Consider the following 23033-nt stretch of genomic DNA (forward strand, 5'->3'; position numbering starts at 1 on the left):
ATTCAGCCTTAATGGTGGCGCTGTCCCTCGCCAGCTGGGGAGGGACAGCGTCACCATTGAGGCTAAAAGGGTGAGGCCGCTGGAAGCAGAGGCCTTTTTCCTAAAGACTGAAACTCCTGCGAATCCGGGGGAGTTTCAGTATTTAGAAAGCAAGGCCTCTGCTTCCAGCGGTCTCATGTTTTCTCCATAATGGTGGCGCTGGCCCACGGGCATCTCTTGCTTAAAGGGATGCCTCGTAGGTGCGGCGCCACCATTATGGCTGAAAGGCATTTTTTTCTGAAGCCTGAATCACTCGCACACAAGCGAGAGCTTCAGGCTGTAGAAAAAAAGCCTTTTTGTGTAGTGGCCGTGGCTTCCAGGGGAGATGAGTGGGCCCCAGCAGGGCCCCGCCTTAAAACGAAATTTCGGAGCCTGCCGGGCTCAGCCCCGGCAGGACCCGCCCCACTTAAAGCCCTAGGTGTAGAAGAAGGTGAATGACAAGTAGGAGTAATTTTGAGGCTATAGACTTGTATTGTGTAACTTAACTCCCTTCTCCTTGTGTTTCTGTAAAGGCTCCACACAGTGTTCTTTAAGGACTTGATTAGAAAACTTGCATTAGCCTCTTCAATTCCTTCCAAGGAGTATGGAATCACACAGCCTTATTTGGCTTACACTTGACATTCTGGTGAGGGATACTATTCCTGGGGTACTCTGTATTTCTCATATATGTCTCCTTGCTGGTTTCTCCAAAAGTAGCATCTTGATGAGGAAGATATCTCCCAAAAGACTCTGGTCTTCTAGCTGTACTTGTTGTACCAGTACCACCAGGGAGAGGGCTCCCATTAGACTCAGTCTCATTTGTGGTATTAGATGGACCACTGCAACGAGGGGGATGATTCCTGATGCACCCTTTTGAAACAGTGGTATTGGGTAGACCACTGCGACAAGGGAGGTGAGTCCCGGTGTAGTCTGCTTTATCAGTGGTATTTGTTGGGCCACTGCACCAAGGGCGATGACTCCAGATGCACTCTGTTTGATCGTGGTATTTGGTGTGCCATTGCGCTGAGGGAGAGGACTTCCAATGTACTCTCTTTTATCAGTGGTATTTGTAGTGCCAATGCACTGAGGGAGACCCCACCTAGTCTTCCCATTGTTCCCGTTACCTGTGGTATTCTTGGGACACGGCGCTTGTTCTTCACGGGGTCACGGGTGCCTCTCTTCCTTCTTCCTGCGAACCTCTGCAGTAGGCTTGTGGTCTCGGTGCTGTTTCCGGACCCGACTGTCCGCCTCTCTGCAGTCATGCCACCACCAAGTGAGTTGTCTCCCTGCTGGCTCCCAGGACGATTCAGCAGCGTCCTAATATTCAGGTGAAACGCTTCTGCTTCACCTTCCTTCTTCTCAGTTTGAACTTCCTGGGTTTGGTTCACGTACTGCAATGAGACTCTCCTGGTCCTTTCTTGCTTTCTGTCTTATATGGTTGACTCCGCCCTTGCATAATGTCAGCACCATTCCTGAAAGCCTCATTAGTTTTCTTCGTGCCCCCCTGGGCCACCTCATTACAGTACTTGATTGTATTGGCATACTGCTATTCCATATGCTTCCCTTGTTCATCCTCGTCCCAGTATATTTAACAACTGACACAGTCGTGGTCACAGTATAGCACACGGTTTCATTATCAATGGTGGGAGGAAATGGAGGCCATGAGGTGACAGGGTTGTAATGAGGTTTTTCCCCAGGTGGATGTCCTTATCCTTATCCCTACCTATGAGGTCGTCTTGCATATTACCACCCATGAAGGGACTAATGGGCAGTGACCTCACCTCCCTAGCCTCAAAGGAAAGGGCTCCCCTTTGGGGAGAAGTGACGAGGCCTGAAGAATCATCACATACCCTTTCCCTAATGGTTTCGGCTTCCCCATCTCCCTCCAAGGGAAATCGAGATAAAAAGTCAATAGGCCCCTGTTCCTTGCCTTTTCTTTGTTCAACAATGAAAAAAAGGCTGAAAGTCTAGGAACCAAAGCCTTATTCAGGGGTTTGTATCCTTTCTTATGCTAAGCAATGTTAGAGGAGAATGGTCAGTCATGAATTTGAATTTATGACCAGTTAGATAATATCAAAAATATCCTATGGCACATTTGATGGCAAGGGCCTCCAGTTCAATGGTGGCATTGTTTTTCTCTTAGGGAAAAATCTTTCTGCTTATATACAAAACCAGATGTTCCACCCCATCATATTCCTGGAAAAGCACAGCCTCTAAACCAACCTTGAATGCACCAGTCTGTAGTGTAATTTCTTTGTTAAAGTTAGGGACCTTTAACACTGGCTCACTACGGAGAATTTGTTTTAAATTGTCAAAGCTGGCCTAATCTTGTTTCTGCTAATGCAACTTTTGTGGCACTGCATTTTTCAATTTATTGGTTAAGCAAGATGTTATTGCCGAATAGTTGGGGATACATTTTCTAAAATATCCTGTGAGCCCCAAAACTGCCCATAGATCTCTCTTAGTTTGGTTTTGGGGAGGTGTTTCCTGAACCGCTTTGACCTTTTCAAGTTTGGGTTGTACCAAACCATTCCCCACAAACAACTCTAAGTACTGGCACTTTTTTGGGTTGGCAGTCAGGCGTGTTTGGCCGAGGGCTCATGTGAAATCAAATAAATGGAGCCTATGTTCCGCCCAGGTTTGACTGTGGATCAATGTAGCATCAAGGTATGCACCACAGAAGTTGGAAAAGCGTTGCAATACCTTGTCCATCAATCTTTGAAATGTTACTGGTGCCCTGTGAAGCCCAAAGGGAAGGACTTTAAATTGGAATAATCCCCAGGGAGTGGAGAAAGCTGTGTCTGCCAATCAGATCATCAATCTGTGGCATCAGATAATTGTCAAACTGGGATACAGCATTCAGTTTTCTAAAGTGTATACAAAATCTCCACAACTGATCTGGCTTGGAAACAAGGACTATTGGTGAGGACCATGGACTTTCCGATGGTTCTGTTACATCAGCCTCTAGCATCTTTTCCACCTCCTGCAGGTTCACCTATTTTCTCACTTCCAGGATCCGATAAGGGTTTAGGTTGATTACCTTTCCGGTAAGTGTACGGAAATAGTGTATGAACCCTTGAACCCTTCCAGACTCATTGCTGAAGACATCCAGGAATTGGTCTAATAAGTCCTGGATGTCTTGTTGTTGGTGATGGGCAGGTTCGAGGGAACCAAGTCAATTTCTGATGTTTCCTCTGATAATAATGCAGCCATCAGAATGGAATAGTATTCCACTGGGTCCTCCTTCCACCCCTTCAAGAGGTTCTCATGATTGATCTGGGTTTTGGACTTTCAGTCTGATTGAGTGACCTTATAATTGCATCGACCCATTTACCTATTCTTTCCAATATTTCATATTGTACATACCATTGTGATAGCATCTTGTGCTCTGAGGTGGGCAAAAAGTACAAGTACTTTCTGACCAATATAGAAGGATCTATATACTGCTCTCTGAACATATTGAGCCTTTTGTTTTTCCTGTGCACGTCCCAGATGTTTCTGTACCAATGCTCATACAATAGCCATATGTTCTTTTAAGCCTTGTGCTGTTTTTGGCATGGCTACAATAGCCTCCTTTCTTTCTTCCCAAGTCTCTCAGAGCATGTCCAAGACATCTCTAAAAAGAGTTAAAAGGGGGAGAAACTGAACAAAGCCTGTGCATGGCAAAAAGAGCCCAGGGTAGGATGGTATCCCAGTTACGTCCATCCGCTTCCACCATCTTCTTGAGAATGTTTTTTTAATGTTTGGTTAAAACGTTCCACCAAATCATCTTCTGCGGTTGGTACACGGAAGTGTGTAAAGTCTTCATCTGTAGGATTTGTTTAACTTCTGCCATCAACTTGCACATAAGCGTACTGACCGGATCTGTTAGAATTTCTTTCGGAAATCCCACCCGGGATAAGAAACAAAACATATGTTTAAGAATTTGTTGGGACATTGTTCTTTAAAGGAAACGCTTCTGGATACTGTGTACTGTAATCTAGGATTACCAGGATTACTTATTTCCCTGTTTTGAAGGTTCTAATGGACCTATAATGTCCATCCCAAATCTCAAAAAGGTACCTCGATGATAGGAAAAGGTTGTAATGGTGCTGGTGGTATTATATGGGCAGCTGTCTTTTGGCACAGGGCTCAAGTAGTGACAGAGTTCTTAATGTCGGCATGTACACCTGGCCAGCAGAACCATGGTATAATCTGGCATTGTGTCTTTGCCGTACCTAAATGTCCTGATGTTAAATGCGTATGTGCCATCACTAGAACTATTCTTCGGTGGTTCAGAGGAACCACTATCTGAGTTCTAACTATCCCTTCTGGTGTAATGTCTCCTCAGTACAAGAGACTTTGTTTAAGGGGGAAAAAAGGACCCTCTTGTGACCTCCCTTCATCTTTGGAGAGGACCTTTGAACATTTCTCTGAGAGGATTGGATCGTTTCACTGTGCAAGAGCCAGATCTAGGATGACTTTCGTTTCTTCCTTGGTTGATTTACTTGTTACAGGAGGTGTCTTTTCTGGTAGATTTTTGTCAGCCTCGCCAAAATCCTTAATGCCTCTTTCCCTAAAATCATGTTCTTGAATCTGTAAGGGTTTGGAAAAGAGCGCTCACTCGAGGATTCCCTGGGCAATTTTGTTGCCACTCTGTACATCATAGGCCTGTTTCCTATTGTTATGCAACAGTATCTTTATATCACCCTGATAGTCTGGGTCTATCACCATTGCCATTACATCCAAGCAATAGCTCCATGGTAGGCCTGATTTAGATACCAGGCGGGTGTATGTGCTCTTTGTGGGGGATACAATTAATCCAGTAGGGACTAGTTGGGTTCTCCTACTTCTATGGTAACATCACTACTACTATGTAAATCAAATCCATTAGATTCACTAGTGGCGACAGTGGGCATGAAAGCTTCATTGCTTAGTTTAGAATATTTTAGGGTCCCCCAAATGATATCGGTTGGGCCAGATCCCAATCCTGACACCGTATGTGAGGGTGTAGAAGAAGGTGATTGACAGGCAGGGGTCATTTTGTGGTGGTTAACCTTTATTGTGTAACTTAAGAAAACCTATCTCTGCCTACTTCTAAGGGGCTTGCCCTGCCTCAACCTAGGAAACCTTTGGTGACCTGTCAGAATGTCTGTCCTAAATACAATGGTCTCTGCCTCTGTCAGAAACCAACTAATCTAACCCTAAAACTATAACCAAAAGCCTTTAACTAAACTTAAGTGTGTGTTTCCTTCATTGGGAGAAGGGCTCCCTTCTCATGGTTAGTACTTCAATCTTATAGCAATGTAGGAGTCATTCCTTCAATGTTTAACTTCCATGGATCAGGGGAATATCTCCCTTCTCCTGGTCCTTCTGTAAAAACTCAACACATTGGGCCTCATTCCGAGTAGGGCCCAAAGGGATACCGGGCACCGTTAAGGACATCAGTGCCGGTAATCCCTTTGCGTCCTACTACGAGTTCCCATAGCGGATCCCTTCCGCCTGGTTTTACCAGGCGTTAAGGATGGGACCCGCTAAGGGAAATCAGAGCCAATAACGGTACCGCAAATTGCTGTACCATTATTAGCTACTTCCCATTGAGCCTTATGGGGGCTGAAATGGGAATGGTTTGGTGAATGTGGACTTACCGGTCCCGCCAAGGTTGGACTGGACTGGTAAGTCCCCATCTCACCAAACCGGACACAGTACCGGTATGGGAGGTAGTCATGGCGCAAATAGCACCATGGCTAACTCCATACTCGGAATGAGGCCCACTGTGTTTTAAGGACTTCAGTGGAAAACATGAATTAGCCTCTTTAATTCTTTCCAAGAAGTATAGAAGCTCATAGCCTTATTTGCCTTACACTTGACATTCTGGTGAGAGATTCTATTCCGAGGATCCTCTTTATTTCTCCTATATGTCTCCTTACTGGTTTCTCCAAAAGTAGTATCTTGATCAGGGAGATGTCTCCCGAAGTATTCTACCAGTACCATGAGGGAGAGGGCTCGGACCCCACCCAGTCTTCCCGCCATTCCCATACCTGCGTTATTCTTGGGACACAGCTCTGGTTCTTAAAGGGGTTGCAGGCTCCTCACTTCCTTCTCCCTGCATGGCTCTGCAACAGGCTGCTGGTCTCAGTATTGTTTCCTTGCCTGATGGCCCACCTCAGTTCCATCACCACACCACCAAGTGAGTCAGCTCCCTGCCAGCTCCCAGGATTACTCGGCAGCATCCTGGCATTACGAGCGAGATGCTTCTGCTTCACCTTTGGTTTTCCCAGTTTGAACTTCCCAGGTTTGGTTCGCAAAATGCAAGTTTCTGCAATGAGACTTTCCTGGTTCTTTCTTGCTTTCTGTCTTAGATGGTTGACTCCGCCCTTGTGTAACATCAACACCATTCACTAAAGTCTCATTAGTATTCTTCATACCTCCCGTGGGTCACCTCGTTACAGTACTTGATTGTATTGGCATATTGCTATTTCATATGCTTCTCTTGCTCTTCCTCGTCCCAGAATATTTTACATCTGACACAGTCATGGGCGCAGAATAGCACATGGTTTTATTATCAATGGTGGGAGAAAAGGGTGACCATGAGGTGAGGGGGTTGGGTGATAGGGTTTCCATGAAGCTTTTCTCCAGGTGGATGTCCTTATCCCCAGGGGGGGGGGGGGAGTCCCTCCCTATGAGGTCGTCCCACATATTACCACCCCTAGGGGGACTATTGGGTAGCACCCTCACCTCTCTAGCCTCATAGGAAAGGGCTCCCCTTTGGGGAGAAGTGACGAGATCTGGTAAATCAGCACACAACCCATAACTTCTTGTCTCCCGAGACTCACTTTGTAGTGCTCTCCTTCTTCCCATTGGCTATCCCCTCCTCACTAGTTCCCCAGGCCAATCATTTCCTTTTCTAACCTGCTGAGGCGTGGTGCAAACATCAAAAAGTGCAAAAGGAGAAGGTCTAAGTCCTGCCACTTCCTCATGTTCGGGTGCCGCTGGGGTGCTGCAATGGTGCCTAGCTTGGTGAGTTGTGGCGCTTCAGTCCCAGTTCGAGCCAGGGCCTTGTCGGTCTGTCAGTTTTAGCTTGTTTGCCTAGGGAACTGCTCCACAGTTTTCCCCCAGATAAGCCGAATGTCCCTGAAGTGCTGTGTTTGTGTGCAGTCTTCGGCTGTCTCTGGTTCGCTCAGCGGCTCCTCTTTACTATGTTGCTGGTTAAAGTTCATCAGGTTGCAGAGCAGTCCCTCTCATCAACTTTGCCCGGTTGCGGTTTACAAGCTCCTGGCGATGGTTCTTACTCTCATGGGAAATGCTGGGAGATGTTTTTTTCTGAAATTTTAGAGAAAGACTGGCCAGCATCATGGAAGAAAGACAGTGGGTGATTGTCCATGACACTCTATGCAAGCAAATTGGCACTACAAGTGACTGGGATTGGGGCATTCTCAACTGCCACCTTCCCCATCTAAAGTAGGACTTGCTTTGGCTTCCACCCTTGTAGCCCGCCCACCCCAAACCGAGCAAACCCCATCCACTCATGACCAGGCCAGCTTACTGACCTTCTCCCAGGAGGCAGGAAGGCCTAGTACTGTAAAGTTGTATTAAACAATGTTTTCGAGTATGGCTTGGTCAAACTCGCCATCTGTTCTGAAGCTGATGCTTGATGGAGAGAGCTGTAGAAAGTATGTAGAGTATCACACAGGTTTTCCCTGTAGATTACATTAAGAGGAATGTGGTGCTGCATTGCCAACGGCACAGCTTTGTCCGTGTGGGGAAACCCTTTGATCTACAGCACTCCATTATACAGGTCTTAAGCAAAAGCACAACACAAACCTTAGAAGCCACATTATTAGAGTGAGGAAAACCATAAGTGATCTAGTCCTTTTCAGATTTTCTAAAGGCCTTTATAGAAACCAAGCAGAAAGCCACAAACATTCTAACATCCACATTGGGAAGGGTACATTCAGTATCAGAAAAGAGCTTCAAAAAGGATCTATGGAGGAAGATTTTCTGGTTAATTTGAAAGTTTGATTTAAAAAAAAAACTTTGATAAAAATGAAACAGCGATCATGAGAACCACCTTATTTTATATAGAACATTGTAGGTTGATTGTCCAAGAAAAGGCACAGGAGCTCAATTGTACCCATGTGGGCATCATCCCATAAGGAGTGCAGCCTTCCATGTTCTCAGTTTAATATCACTGCAGGCCATAGGCCCAAAAGGCTTGTGAGACACTACCGGCAAAACAGTATCAAGATCCTAAACGGCGCCGTTTCATAACAGGGCAACATACTTGGAAGAGCCCATCAAGATGTGTTTTACAAACAGAATTCTTGTTGTTGCCAATGACGGTCAGACAGGATCTGCACTGCTCAGCTTCGATGCCTGTGCCGAGAAGGTGTGGAAAAAACAAGACATATTAACTGCAAGAAAGTAAGATTAATTTTTTTCTCAGTGGCCAGTGATATAATTCAAGCAATTTCTTCTAACCTGGCATGTGGGTGGAAAGCATACTGGCCTTGAATAAATCACCAGGTTCCCTTCAGACAGACTGAAATAGTGACAAGGAGTTCAAATGAACAGAAACGTCATACTACACACAACTTCAGAGATTTATCGAACAAAATAACATCCTGGTTATCCACAAGTCAGGCTTTAGAGCAGGTCATGGTATGGAGACGGGCATGGTAGACATTAAAGCAAACTTACTAAATATTGTCAACCTTGGCAAACCAGCCCTTTTGATGCTCTTAGATCCCTCCTCTGCGTTCAACCTTGTGGACCACGCCATCCTGGAGGACAGCCTTCATACCATAGTAGGTTGCTCCACTCAGGCCTCTCAATGGATTGCTTCCTTTCTTGGCCCCCGGAATGCCAAAGTAATTACTGGGGAGGCCTCCTCTAGGCCTATTCCAACTACTTGTGGTGTCCTGCAAGGGTCTTGTATATCGCCATCCATGTTTAATATCTAGATTATACCCCTCCTGAGACTCTTAGATGACCTGGGTGTCCAGTACACTAATTATGCTGATGATACCCAGGTCGTCATGAAACTCACAGCCATATATGCCCAGAACACAGCCATTCTTAATACCATCCATGATTGGATGGCTGCTAACTCCTTGGCCTTGAATGCTAAGAAGACTGAACTCCTGATTGTAGCCCCCAGTCAAAAACTTAAAACTTTAACGCAGGAATATAAGACCTTTCCTATTCTTAACATTGTCGTTCTAGTAGCGAAAAAGGTAAAGACCATTGGCGTCACCTTGGATGCAGAGTTTACTATGAATTAGCATGTTGCCGAAATTCGTTCTTCATGAGGAATTGTTAATGAACTACTCTGTAACATCCGGTCTTGTGTGTCATATGGTAATGCTGCTATCCTCGCCACCGCCCTTGTCAATTCCTAACTGGACTACTGCAATAGTCTTTTGAACGGCTGATCCCAGCTCAGTTTTACCTCTCTTCAAATCTCTCAGAATGGAGTCGTTCGCGGCCTTCTCTGGCCTCTCTAAACGGATTCATATCACTACCGCAAGATGGGATCTTCACTGGCTACCCATGAAGCATACAGTCACACACAAGCTCCTTACGTTGACTAACAAATGCGTACTTAACACAGCACCAAAATATCTTACCGATCGCCTCCTGCACTATGTCCCCTGACGCATCCTCAGATGTGAGAGCCAACTTAGACTGGTGCAGCTAAGGTTCAGACTTGCCAAGGCCGGTGGTCGTAGCTTTGATGTTCAAGCCCCTACTGCCTTAAATGTACTTCCGTATACCCTCAGAGCCACTACTACCACTACTGAGTTAAAATAAAGTCTAAAAACGTATCTCTTCAACCTTTCCACTGATTAATTTGATCACACTCGACTGCTGCTCTCAAACTTCTCCCGCATGACTTTGAACTGTCTCAACTCATCACTACTTGTTTTCTGTCCATCCTGTTTTGTCTCTTTCTGTGCACTCTGAGGCCCTCAGGCATGTGGCGCAGCATATATAAAGTTAAATAAATAAATAAAACAGGCAGGTAAGCGGGTTGCTAGAGAGTACGTGTGGAACACAAGGCTTCTCTGATGAAGATAGTCCCTCAATGGGGACAGTAGGGATATCTACACAAGCGCTAAATGTGTCTGAGAAGGAAAGTCAGTTGGGCCACATGATAGAAATTAGAAGAATTGTGCAACCTGTGCTTCTTCACAATTGGTGCCTCAGCTTGACTGTGGGATGTGTGAGAACGCATGCAAGTGTGTGTTTTTTACTGTGATGGACATCTGGTCAGTATGTACCTGGTCATTTCTGTCCTGTGCCCAATTTCATAGCTCAATTGGGGAGAGTGAGTACTTCCCTTGCTTGTTTACACCAAACGTTGTTATAGAGTCACTGGTGTACATCTTGTCTCAGTGGGAGAAACACCTGCAAGTCCAAGAGAATACCTCTAACATTAGAGAATGCATGCATTTGTCCTTTCTGGAGGGGTTGCGATGGACATTTCTTGATCCGAGAGAACAAAGAGAACTCCCCCCATAAGGTTGTCCTGGGTGGACCAACTTTGCAGGAGCCCCTTGACTGCTTTGGACATGGGACTCAGCATAGAATGACGATGATGTACCTAGCTCCATAAACGTGATAGCCAAGTAGACCTCACTCAGTAAAACAAAAGGAGGCTCGTGGATGCAGGAGGCCATCTGCCCTGTAGTTCTATTAACCTTAAGGCTGCTTATGACGCGTATAAATAGAAAGGACCATAGGCAGCGTGGAGAGCTAGGATTCTCTCCTTTGTGGCGATGACCTTCCCAATCCCAGCCCTTATGTATGGAAAATGTTGAGTTTGTACTAAGAGAGACTTGGGTTCCTTTAACAAAAGTCCCAGGTTAAGAAGTAGCAAGGTCACATGAAGAAAAAAGTAGCCGGCAGCCCTGGGAAAGGAAGCTCTCACAGCGTATCCATTTGGGACTGGATGGAGACCCCTCTGCAATGAAAATATGCAACCATAATTACAGATTACATTCTGTTGGGATGCAGGTGGGATATGAAACCATCCATTCCTGACATTCGGGACATAAAGTCAATCCAGCAGTCGAAGAGCAGAATTCATCTCAGGAAAAGTTACTTTTTAAAATGATTATTTGGGAAGGAGCAGGTTGGAATGATGGAGGTCCAGAATGTACATGCACACACATTCCTCTTGTTCATTGCAAGGAAGTTCCCCATGTCACATCTATGCTTGTGGGCTGTCTTGCTGAATTCCAATCAATGGATCCGGTCATAGTAGATATGCATATGGAAGACAGGAGGATAGAAGGAGGAAGAGTAAGTCCCTTCCGTGTCAAACGACTTACAGAATCAAAAGGTCTTGGGTGATTCTCCCCTAGCAGGAGGAAAGACAAGACTCTCCCTCTACTTTGATTAAGAGGTCACTTTTCACGTAACTGGCAGAGTCATTTCGGCTTCTGGCATCTGTGGGAGCACAGTTGCTGTGGACAACTTTGAGGGATGTTCAATATTCGGAGTCTAACTTGTCTAACATGGCGATTTGTGAAGTCATGCAACCCTTAGACTTAACTTGTACGAGAGCATTATAATCGAAACAGTACACCCAATTCAAGCTATAATACACCTTCAAGTGAAATTCTACTATACAGAATCCTGTGCGTCGACTATACCATGCAAAAGGTTTTGCTCTAGAACTGCAAAATTTAAATAACATTCTCCTACATGGTGATCTAGCTTGCAATAAGGATGTAGTGGCCTTTGATTGACCTGCCATAGAAATAACAGACCAAGACTTCTCAATCACTGCAAGGCTGAGTAAAGGTCACATCTGCCAATGCCAAATAAAAAGGGAGGTTCCTTTAACTTTCCCATAGCATTTGAGGTCAGGTAAGAAGAGTGGAGCATGGCCTGCATGAGCACAGACCATCCCAGTGCCTTCCAGTTGGTTGCCATGTCTCTCCACGTGATCAATGGCTTTGCTTATCATAAATATGGCTGCCTGCTTGGCATCCATTAAAATTGCAGTACCATTACTCTGTAAAGAAGAAGAGAGAACTATCCAGACATTCTCTTCTGCATCTCAAGGTTGTTTCCTAAGAGCGCTGTGTCAATGTTTGCCTACCCGAGACACAGGGTGGCATTTTACCCAGGGCATCCACATATTTGTCTTCTTGCCACACGAGGTGTAAGGTGAACAGCAGTGCCATTGCTGAGAGCTTCATACAAAACAGAGACAATTGAAGCTGATCGCCTTTTGCCTGATCTTTGCTCCCTCTTACTTAAGGTCGTCCTCGTAGGAAAAGAGTATTTAGCACCACCTCTGGTAGTGGCGGGTGTGGGGGGGATCTGGGGCCATAACCCCCTTCTTTCTCAGAGAGTGATTAGCCACTTTTCAGCCTATCCAGAGAATGGTGGCATCACCCATCAACATTTGGAAAAATCTCACCATCGAAAACTACATTAAGTTCTGCCTCTAGCTCAGTTTCACTATCAGTGCAGGTGCCTACTGGGTAATTAGAAGATGGGGGTGGATGCCCTGAAGGGTAGACCTGGGGTGCCAATGGATGCAGAGCTCCCCAAGGAGTGGTCAGCTTAAGGGCCAAGAGAACTAAGAGTAGCACCAGATGGAAGGAGAGCAAAGACAGAAACAGTATGGCCTCTTACGGATCTACCTCCGGAGGACATTCTGAGAAATGGAATGTAAAATGGTTTTATTAGTGCAATGGCTGCCATCTTAGGGGCCTCTTCGCACATTGTTTTGGAAGAGAAGGTGGAGGGGAGGGGTAGTGGGAGGAAAGAGAGGGGCAGTTATGAATCCTAAGGTGGTGATGGGTGTAGAACAGCCCTGCATGATTCATGTAATGGTATGTGTCTATGTGGTTTGTGACAGTGATACTTGCATATCTGTTTATTCAAATAGGAGAACCCAAGATTAATTGACTGCCAGTTCTGTTGTAAATGGAGAGCCGCTGTTCTGGAGGATGCGTGTGTGCGTAGTAGGCAGTAGAAGTGTTGCTGTGCCTTGTAGACAGCACTCTCCGTGCTCCCTGTGGAATATGGCCATGGGAGTGCAAGCAGGCATTAGTCTGCAGTGAGCATGGGGATGGGAAGAGTCTAAGTCTAAGTGCAGTCTAAGATGGGAAGAGGAAAAGGTAATCAGGGGGCATGGGGGCTACTGGGTCACTTGACTGATGCCGTTTATCAGGACTGGCGACTTCAGTGTCCTTGGTTTAATTTATATGATGATTTTAGGGCAGGGATCCAGATTCCTTGTAAGGAACCATGACCAAGACTGATCCAATCCTGAATTAAAAATGTGTAAAATCCTCCACTGACACAAGTACTGAAGCATCATGCAATGGGGAAAGTAGAACCCTCGAGCAGCCCGAGCGGAACTTGGAGACCAGGGATCTAGCACATTTGCATAGATACTAGGGACCAGATACTTTCTCTTGCTGGCCTGGTGGGAATGGATGGATTGAGGATCTGCCCAGTAACACACTCCAGGGTTTTTTTAAAAGACCAGAGGAGAAAGGCCAATCTGGCAGGCCAAAAGCCAGGGTAGTTCACTCGTATCTGCCCTTTCAGTGATTAACACTAATGGCAGTAGCAATACACACACACACACAGTACTGCACGATAACTTCAGAAATGTACGCAGTCAGAATGCTTGCATCATACCAGCAATTCTGGTGTCCTTGTTGCTCTCCCACCACCCCCCAGAGCTGGATTGAGGGGACCTGCTTGCTTTGCAAAGTACAGCAGAGTGGTGGAGTGATGGAGGACACTGATGTTTGGTGCTGTGGCTTTATGAGTTGTTTTTGTAGCCTAAACCCCACTTTTAAGTAACTTCTGCTGTTAGGGTTGATACAGCACCTCCTGGTCACTGGCAGTGTATGGGTCACAATAGGGATCCGCCCAACAACTGCAAGAATCCATTGCCAGTCAAAGAGCACCTCACTGAGCCCCGAGGTCTGTTAAAAAAGACATGCCTCATTTCGAGTCCGGCAGTAGCCATGCCGGAAAAACTGTCAGGCTGCCGCCGGACCGGTATTTCTATTCTGCCTCTGTGATTGCCGGAATCACCGGGGCATTACAACCCCAGTGACACAGTAATTCTGGAGGCGGAATTCTGTTAAGCCCCATTCCCATGAAGTCCCATAGGACTCCATGGGGATTGGGACCATGGAAACACTGGTTCCGTCTATGACAGAGCCGGTGTTTCCATGTCCACCTGCAGGCGGGTGGTGTTTCTTCCGCCAGGTCAGACCTGGCAGGAGTGACACCTCCTGCCTGCAGGACTCGGAATCAGCCAGTCTGGAAACAACAGTGGCGGCGGATTTACCGCCACTGTTGTTTCTGGACCAGCTGACTAGTAATGTGCTGCATTCTGTTTCCTGGGACAGATGTACTACACGATTGCAGACAATTTTTAAATAAGAAAATCACATTTGGAAACAAGTGTGCAAGGAGGTTTAGGTCTTCGCCACCACAAACAAAACTGATTAGTGTCGTTGGGCCTCATTACACGGATGGCGCTAAGGGATTACCGGCACCGGTAAGGGCACCGGTGCCGGTAATCCCTTAGCGCCATACTACGAGGTCCCTCAGCGGGTCCCGTCCTTAACATGTGGCCAGACCACACGTTAAGGAAGGGACCCGCTGAGGGACTTCAGGGCAAATAACGGTACCGCTAATAGCAGTACCGTTGTTTGGTCCTTCCCCATTACCATTGAACCCTATGGGGGCTCAATGGGAATGGGGAAGGGCCTTGGTGAAAAGGGAATTACCGCCCCGCGAACCTTGGAATGGGGCGGTAATTCCCCCATTCACTAAGGCGGATTCGGTAACATGCCGGCGGCAACCATGGCGCTAATAGCGCCATGGTTACCGCCGTCCGTGTAATGAGGCCCATTGTCTCAGAAATGGAAAGCCACAGACTGGTTGGTATTCTCTGAATCGTGTGACCTGTGGAATCGGTAGAAGTCACAAAGTGCAAACTTCCCACAGAAACAAGCCAGAGGGGACCTGCACCCTTGCCGTTCATATGGTGTCCACTCCCCTTAGCCTAGGAAAGGACATGAAGTAGGCGAGCCAACATATGTGCTTGGGGGAGGGACCTGCAACCAAGAGGGGCAGAACATGCTCCTGGGCATTCAAATCATTTCCAAATTGTTTACACTTTATGTTATTCAGTCGTACACCAAATCCCACACAGTGGGCGGACTTCGCACAAGTCTGAAGGAAGGGGTTGGTTGGCGCGTAGAAGGGTTTCGCGCTCACTGGATTATCCCCCCTTTGCCAGCTCTACTGTGAATCATAGTTTTCAGAGCCTTTATAACTCGTAGCACAAATCAGGCCTTCGTCATCATCTATCGTGGGCCCAGGGTGTGATGCACTCCACTCCTTCCAAGGTGTCCATCAATAAAGGGCTTCGGCTTCACTCTAGACCTTTGCCTGCCTGATAAATGCTTATTTTCTTGGAGGACCACTGCTGCCGACCCAAATCTACCTTAACTGGAGTCAGTCTGAGTAGATTGCTATCACGTGGAATCTAATATTGAACCCCAAAATCTGGAGCAAATACTACCGAAGAGAGCATGATCTGAACTCTAGCCTAAATCGATCAAAAATGACGTCATCGATGCCTCTCGTGTTTACCACATGTTCCGATAGATTCTGTTAAAAATAAATGCTGGTCAAGAAGGTTGCATCTGACTGGGACCAGAACACAATGGTGGTTCTTATTTGCATACTAATTGGATGACTTAAAAAAAAGCTAATTGAGTGTAAACTCTGATATACAGCTGTCCATTAACTGGGAACCGTCACTGCCGCAAGTATTACTATTCTTGTTAATAAAATACTGGATAACCAAGTTTTGAGGCCAGAGCACTGAGATTTCAGAGGTTGCAATGTTGGTAAAAAGAGCAAAAGGTCAAAAGAAACTCCGGTATCCTACCTTTTGGCTATTTGTTCCTGCTCTCTGCAGTCAGGGAGAAAGGATCGCTCAGGGGCAACGTGTTTTTTTTGGAAGCAATACACAGCAGCGCAGCACAGGTTCGAATCCTGATCCCACTCTTAGAAACCACTCGTTGATATTAAGTGCGTTATAAAAGAACAATTATGATATAATCCGTAAGGCCAACATTAAGGCACCTGGTTTATTTGGTTATCTGGCACTATTGAGTCCCCATTGATACCAGCAAACAGTGCTTTTAGTGAAGAAGGGAAAAGGGGTTAAGGTGATAAAATAGGATGGGAACTGGGAAGTCCCTGGTTTTCAAAACCAACAACAAAAAATGAAATGAAAAAGTTAAACATGCCCAGATAATAAGACCCAAGACAGCCCAGGGTCGATGCCAATGCCCTCTTGGTATCTGCACTGCTCCTCCAGATCCCACGGCTAACACCTGTCTACCTGGCCGTGGCATCCCTTTGGTGACGCGCAGTGGCCGTTCATACCGGATTGATGACTCTTCAATGCAGTAACCATGCCTTCAGTTAGCTCACTGTCCCATGCCCTGGGAGGCTGCTGCGAGGCTCAAATCTAGCTTTCCTTGCGCAAACTTGAGTAAATAAGAAGTCACGTAAACAGAACAATCCTCAGATACAGTTCTATGCGGCAATCTTCAATAAAAGGTCGACTCTCATATGATAGAACCGCTATGTGTACCATTATAAGTGTGATAAAATCGATACATGCAAAATGGGGTGTTTAATTAAAACAAATCTATACCAAACTGTCAAAACACATAGCGATTGACCTAACTCTTACCCTATGTAGCCCTACCCTTTATGAAGTTCTTATATAACTCAACATCTTAAGGGCAGAGTCAGCCCTCTATGAGCTGAACCTGGGGCCTACGGGTAAGAAACATATGTCTGCATCAGGCAGGCTAACACACCGAACCGTCTTAGCAAGCTCTTTACAGTCACTCTTCTGAATTGACTGATCAAGAGTCAACTTCAATGTTTCTCTCTGTTGCCTTGATCCAGGGTCTCTCCGGCACCCCAGAGCAGAAGCGACAGCTGTCCACCAAGATCCCAGAGAATGCGGAGGCCACTGTAGTCCTTGTAGGTGAGTTCGATGAGGGGCTGCCATGCTTGCTGGGGAGTGCCTCATGTTCTCCACTGCCTGTCCCTTGATCGTCTCTTCAGTAGTAGTTTCATCTTACAGCATTCCTCCATTGGGAAACAGTCGATTAAAGAACAGCTCTTTTGGGTTCCTTTAAACTTCTCAATTTACCGCATATGGGTTCTCGGTTTCATTCCTCCCTTGTCGCTCTTGCTTGACATTAGTTCTCTGTTTATATGGATTCTTTCAGTGCAAGTATGAGATGTTCTATTACACTCACTGTAAACTGAACCCAGCTTGCTAAGGGTGTCTTTCCCTGACACTCCTTTTCTCTCTTTCATTTGTTATGTCTTTTACTTTATCTGTTTCTTCTCTTTTTCTCATCTTCCCTTCTATCTCCTCCTTTCTCTTCTCCCCTTCCCACCACTCACCTGATAGACCATCTGCTCTGCACCTTGTCAATCCTATTGCTGTTATCCCTGCATTCCACTCTTGACTTCATCACTTCCTTTTCCTTCATGTTCATCAAAACCTGCCATCGTCCCATACCCTCACCTCTCCCCCATAGGCTGTACTGCGTTCTTGGAAAAGCCCACCTTGGCCTTTGTGCGCCTGAAGGAAGCGGTGGAGCTGGCGTCTGTCCTGGAGGTGCCGCTGCCAGTACGGTTCCTTTTGGTGATTCTGGGGCCCGAGTCGCCCCACACAAGCTACCATGAAATTGGCCGGGCCCTGTCCGCAATGATGGCAGAAAGGGTAAGTCGTGGTCGGGATCAGGCAAAGTGTCCAGTCAGGGTGGTCTGAATTAGCTTCATTTTGTGACAAAATGTAGCATTCCGATAATTTGTCATCATGCATATTTGTATTTACTAATATATTGTTGTAGAAAACAAATTGTGATGGTGAATTTGTGAACAGCAAAAGGTGTATTCTTAAATTACAATCATAGATTTGTGGAATAGGACTATGGAATAGCAAACTTCTTTGTTAATGAAGCACCACTTTGTCATTCCTGGATGTAATTCACTGATTGGTTGCATCCTGGATTGCAATTTCACTTTAAATTGTACATTGCTTCAACACTGAATTGCAAATGAATTGCATTTCTACAACTTTTCTACGTGGATACCAAGGAGATTTGCCATGGACTGCAAAGCGGATTTCTGGCCAAATCCAGATGATTTACTGTTGGTCAAATTAGATTTACTCTATGGTCATCAAATAGGTGTCAGGGGATATCTACCAAATGTGCCCTTCGAAGCTACCGTAAGGATATCAGACCGGCCTGGCCAATTACAGCTTGAAAAACATCTGTAAGGGCTCTGCACAGTTTCAATACCCCATTAAGGGTCGTTTTTAGTATATCAATCAATCAGAAACGTAGACTCAAACAATTGGTGCAAATGTGCATAAATGAAATCGCCATCTGTGCAATATAAGAAAACACAACCGTATAAATTAGAGAAAAGGAAAATCTTGAAAATATATCTGGTGTCAAATCCAGGTGTTATCGCAATGAGGCAGCCAGGAAACCAAATCTCTTCTCAGCTTGTTCCTGTTATTGAATGAGGAGATTTACTAAGAACTACAAGACACAATCTCAAGGGGAAGAGCTTAGCGCAGGGCCAAGCTGGATGAAGATCTGTCAGTAAACACAAAGATGTGATTGTGCTTAAACTGTAACTATTTCCTTTCCACCCAATTGATAAAAGACTCAATGTTAATTTTTAAGGAATTCTTTTTTCTAAGACTGATTTCTTTGAGGGCAATTCCTTGAGTGCATTTCTCAAGAGTTCACACTGCACGAGTAGAAATCAATTTCACGTGAATCTTATTTTGGTGGAATTAATTTCCAAAAGGACCTTTCTGCACGAGTAGTAGTACAGTTAATAAAACAACAAAGTGCAAGACAGCCTCTCTTCTGGAAATCTAAGTCATAGAGCACATGTTAAAACATGTTGACAAAAATAAAATGTCCCTTGATTGAACAATCTGTTCCACTCGAAAGAAAATGTAAGTGTGACCCTTTCCACCTATGAAGTTAATTAGCCCTTTCCACCAAATGAGTGGAAACCCCTGTTCCCCCATAGCCAAAAACAACCGCTAAGCTCCTCATTAGCATTTAAAAACATTGCAACCAATATAATAAAAACAAACACATTTATAGAAACTATGAGAGACATAGTAGTAGACTGTATAGTCCTCAAGAAAAAGGCACTCAATTGAAACAGTAGTCAATGAACTGAGTGGTCTATGAACAAGACTCAACAAATTGATTCCTCAATGAAAAGATCCTCCTTGAAGAACGTTGGGCCATGCAACCATGCCTGCCACCTACCTTTGTGGAAAGTCTTAAAACAAACCAAAAATACATTTGAGTCGGTTTATTTTTTTTCCATGGGCAAACATTGGGATATATATACTCCTTATGCTCAATTTTTAGTCCTCTTCTTTGCAGAAATGTTGTGTATTATTGTCCAAAACAGCAAAGCTATGAGAATGTGGTGTTTCAAAATCAACAGCTCCAATTCTCCTTATGACAAGAAATCTCTTGCAGCCCAAATCCACTATATTGGGGTCTTTCCTTTATTTCCACTAAAATTAAGTATTTCATTTATATGCACTGTGACGAATCACAGGAATTCCTCCCTTCTGCCTAAGGGGGCGGCCCCGGCGAGGCTGGGGAGGTGAGTCCACTCCACAACACCCTCCCTAGGGGTTGAGGTAAATGGGACCTCACCGGGAGGCACTCTACCTGTGGAGACAATAGGCATAATTATGAGTCCGGCGGTAGCTGTGGCGGTAAAAACGGCGCAGCTGCCGCCGGAGTCATTTTTTTTTCCTGTTCCCAGCAATGGGGACTTACTGGGGCATTACAGCCCTGGAGGTGCCGGTAATTGCCCATTGCCGGCCGCCAGAAAACATTACTCCCCATTCGAGTCTCATAGGACTCAATGGGAATGGGCAGGATGGATGAACCGGCACCATTAATAACAATGCCGGTGCTTTCATCAAGGTCTGGGAGCGGGTGCCTTTCCGACCGCCAGGTCACACCTGGAGGCCGGGAAGTCACCCGATTGCAGCCCTCGTAGTTTGCCAGTCCGGTAACAACGGTGCCGGTAGCTTATCAGCACCGTTGTTACCGGCCCGGCAAACCTGTAATGAGGCCCAACGACACCCGTTTCTCTGAGGAACTCCCAAATTCATTTATGGCCTACTTGGTAATATCAGAAAAGGTGAAGGACACACAAGGTAAAGACTGTGAGGAAGAAGCTTTTACCATTAAATATTTCCAACTAGAAGATGCATATGTTTCTTTTTATAGGGATCCCCATTTAAATGTGACAAGGAAGATGAAGAGGAGGCAGATGCTGCAGTCAGCTGAGCCACCTACGCCAGTCAGGGAAGCCCCAGGCAGACGCAACACCTGAGAGGGGTGGAGACTCTATCTCCCCATAATCAGTAAATCTGAAACCTGCCAGGAAGCCATACTGTGAAAACAAGGAAATAATATGAGGCAGGGTAACCAAAAAGGAAACACACCAAACACAGGTTACAAAGGAACATACAAAGTACTTTATTTTATACTGAATCCAGTTACAAAAGAACAGAACAAAATTCAGATAGCTATCGACCCTCAGTACAACACAGCGAACTCCGGCGTGGTTCGGTGTGCTCAGTGAGTGCAAATAGTCATTGAAACAGTCAGGCTTTTATACATTTCTCCAGCCTGTTGTCCAGCCTTTCTGCAGGTTAACCATTCCATAAATAAGTTACTGCTCTAGGGTCCCTTGCCAGGTCAAATCTAGTTCATCTTAGGTTTATACATTAACAAGAAGAAATGGTAATAATGTATGCTCTAGGCCTAACATTACAATGCAGGACTTAATTTATACAATATAGTTAAGCAGGGGTTCTCATTCAATTATAGATCAGTTTCGGTGATACAGGTAATCCATTGCACACAGGTCAGCAGAAGGACAAGGTCTCAGCTCATGACCCTAACAAGTGGCCTGCAGGCAAGTTATACATTAGCTGTACAGAGGTCATGACAATCGAGTTCTGTTCTGAACAACATAGGCTACCATTTTAGCTCACATGGTGACTTTATAGAGCAAGAAAACCTAAAATGGCGGCTTGACCCAAAATTACAGTTTACATGGTTTCTAAGGTCAGGACCTTGCAATGCGAGTTTATTCACATGTAGTTTATAAGCAGCTTGTTAGCAGCTTGGCGTAGGCCAATATACATGTATTCATAGCAATAGGAGGCACGATATAATTTCTAGTTTGACAAACCCTCCTTTTGGCCTATGCCAAGTGCTAAACTACTTCTGATCTCCCTGCAAATAACTCCATGTGTCATCGTCCATACACCCTGAATAGCTGTCAGAAATATCTATCGCCATTAGATCTTTTACTAAGATCTCTTTCAGTACATACTCCTTAGAGGTTTTATCCGGAGCATACACTTTATGTCCTATTGTACCTATCGCCTGAGCGCAACATCCCCCTAGCATTGAACATATACTTGGTAGACATTGGATACAACAAAAAAGAAATAGCAGAATTCCCAAAATAATCAGCAAGACTGAAAGCACTTTCCAACCCCAAGACCGCAAGAAGTCCCAGAACCAAGCGCTAAAATCCCAATTTCCCTCGGGAACATGCGCTTCTGAACTAAGAATGTGCAGATTCTGTATTGCCTTAAAAATAGTTGGGGAGGAATCCGGTACGAAAACACAGCAAGCGGACCCCACTAGTTTACATACTCCACCACGTTCAGCCAGAATGACATCCAATGCCATCCGGTTCTGAAGCGCTACCAATCTGATCGCTTTCTGCTCTAAAGTCATATTATAGAGTATATCTGTGGTCCGGTTGATGGTTCTCTCCAGTACTCTCGCTAGTTTCCTGATATCCTCGGAATTCGCTATCTGCCCAAAGAATGGAAGGAATGATTTTGCTACATCTCCTAAACCCTGTGCTGGAGTGTCGCCATTCTCGTCCCGCCGTGTACGAGCCTTCGAAACCTCTACAGTACTTGCTATAAACACCCCAGGTAACAGGATTCCTAGATAACAAGTTCCCTGCCAATCCCTGGGCAACCATGGAAATGCCACATTACCGCAAACAAAATAGACAGGTTCGCCTACATACAAAGGTCTGTCTTCCCCAGTCAAATTTGCAACGTTGGCACAACCTTTAAAATCTCCCATTGACCGAGTGCCATTCCTCTGTAGGCAGAAAGAAACTGAATCGGGGCTATGGTTAACAGTGTAAGAAGGAGGCACGGCATCCTTATTGCCTATCGGAGCCATTTTAAAGGAAATCAAAGATTGGAAAGGACGAGACAGTCTATCAGAAGGCCTAATAGAAGTAATATTGAGCTTACTCCTATTTGCGAAAAGCGAGCATCCCAGGGGAGTCAGAACACGTTTCTCGAAACTATTCAAATTAGTTCCATCAAAGTTCCCCGAGATGCTATCGTTCCATCGGCCAAAGAACAGTGCTCTAAGTGAAGCATAACAAGCAGTTGTCAAAGGTAAAGGGTGAATATACCAACCTAACCCCTTATCCCCATGTTGCGGTAAATGTGAGCAGACCCAACAATTAGTCTTATTAAAAATGGCATGTGTTGCATTCATTATAAGCAACAAGGTATTATTGTGATACTTCTGTCTATGCTGTGAGTCCGTAGGTGACAAGGTATGCAAATGTACAAAAGCTGTAGGAACAGTGGGTACAATTTCAGTCGGCAGCAAAGACTCTAAAGGATGAGTTTCTTCGAAATACCAAAGGCCTAAGACAGTGACTATTATAAAACCAAATATTATCATAAAAACACAGCAATACGTTTTCGGGGCCCAGGCACATTGTTCATTGTCCGAGTTGGTCACCCCCTTATTTATAAGTCCAATACGAGCAGCAGCGGTGGCGGTAGCAGGCATTGTAGATTTTCAATTGACAAC

General features: G+C 45.3%; 1 protein-coding gene across 2 annotated transcripts in view; it reads left to right on the forward strand.

The window, feature by feature from the left end:
- SLC4A1 (solute carrier family 4 member 1 (Diego blood group)) overlaps window positions 1-23033 on the forward strand; it is a 244823-nt gene that overhangs the window by 80102 nt on the left and 141688 nt on the right. For both annotated transcript variants that reach the window (XM_069634298.1, XM_069634299.1), the window contains 2 exons: window positions 16987-17068; window positions 17634-17818. In XM_069634298.1, the coding sequence (XP_069490399.1) occupies window positions 16987-17068; window positions 17634-17818 (267 nt within the window). The remainder of the gene's footprint in view (window positions 1-16986; window positions 17069-17633; window positions 17819-23033) is intronic.

The sequence above is a fragment of the Ambystoma mexicanum genome, chromosome 13 (genome assembly GCF_040938575.1).
Source record: "Ambystoma mexicanum isolate Mex_15411 chromosome 13, UKY_AmexF1_1, whole genome shotgun sequence".
NCBI lineage: Eukaryota > Metazoa > Chordata > Amphibia > Caudata > Ambystomatidae > Ambystoma > Ambystoma mexicanum.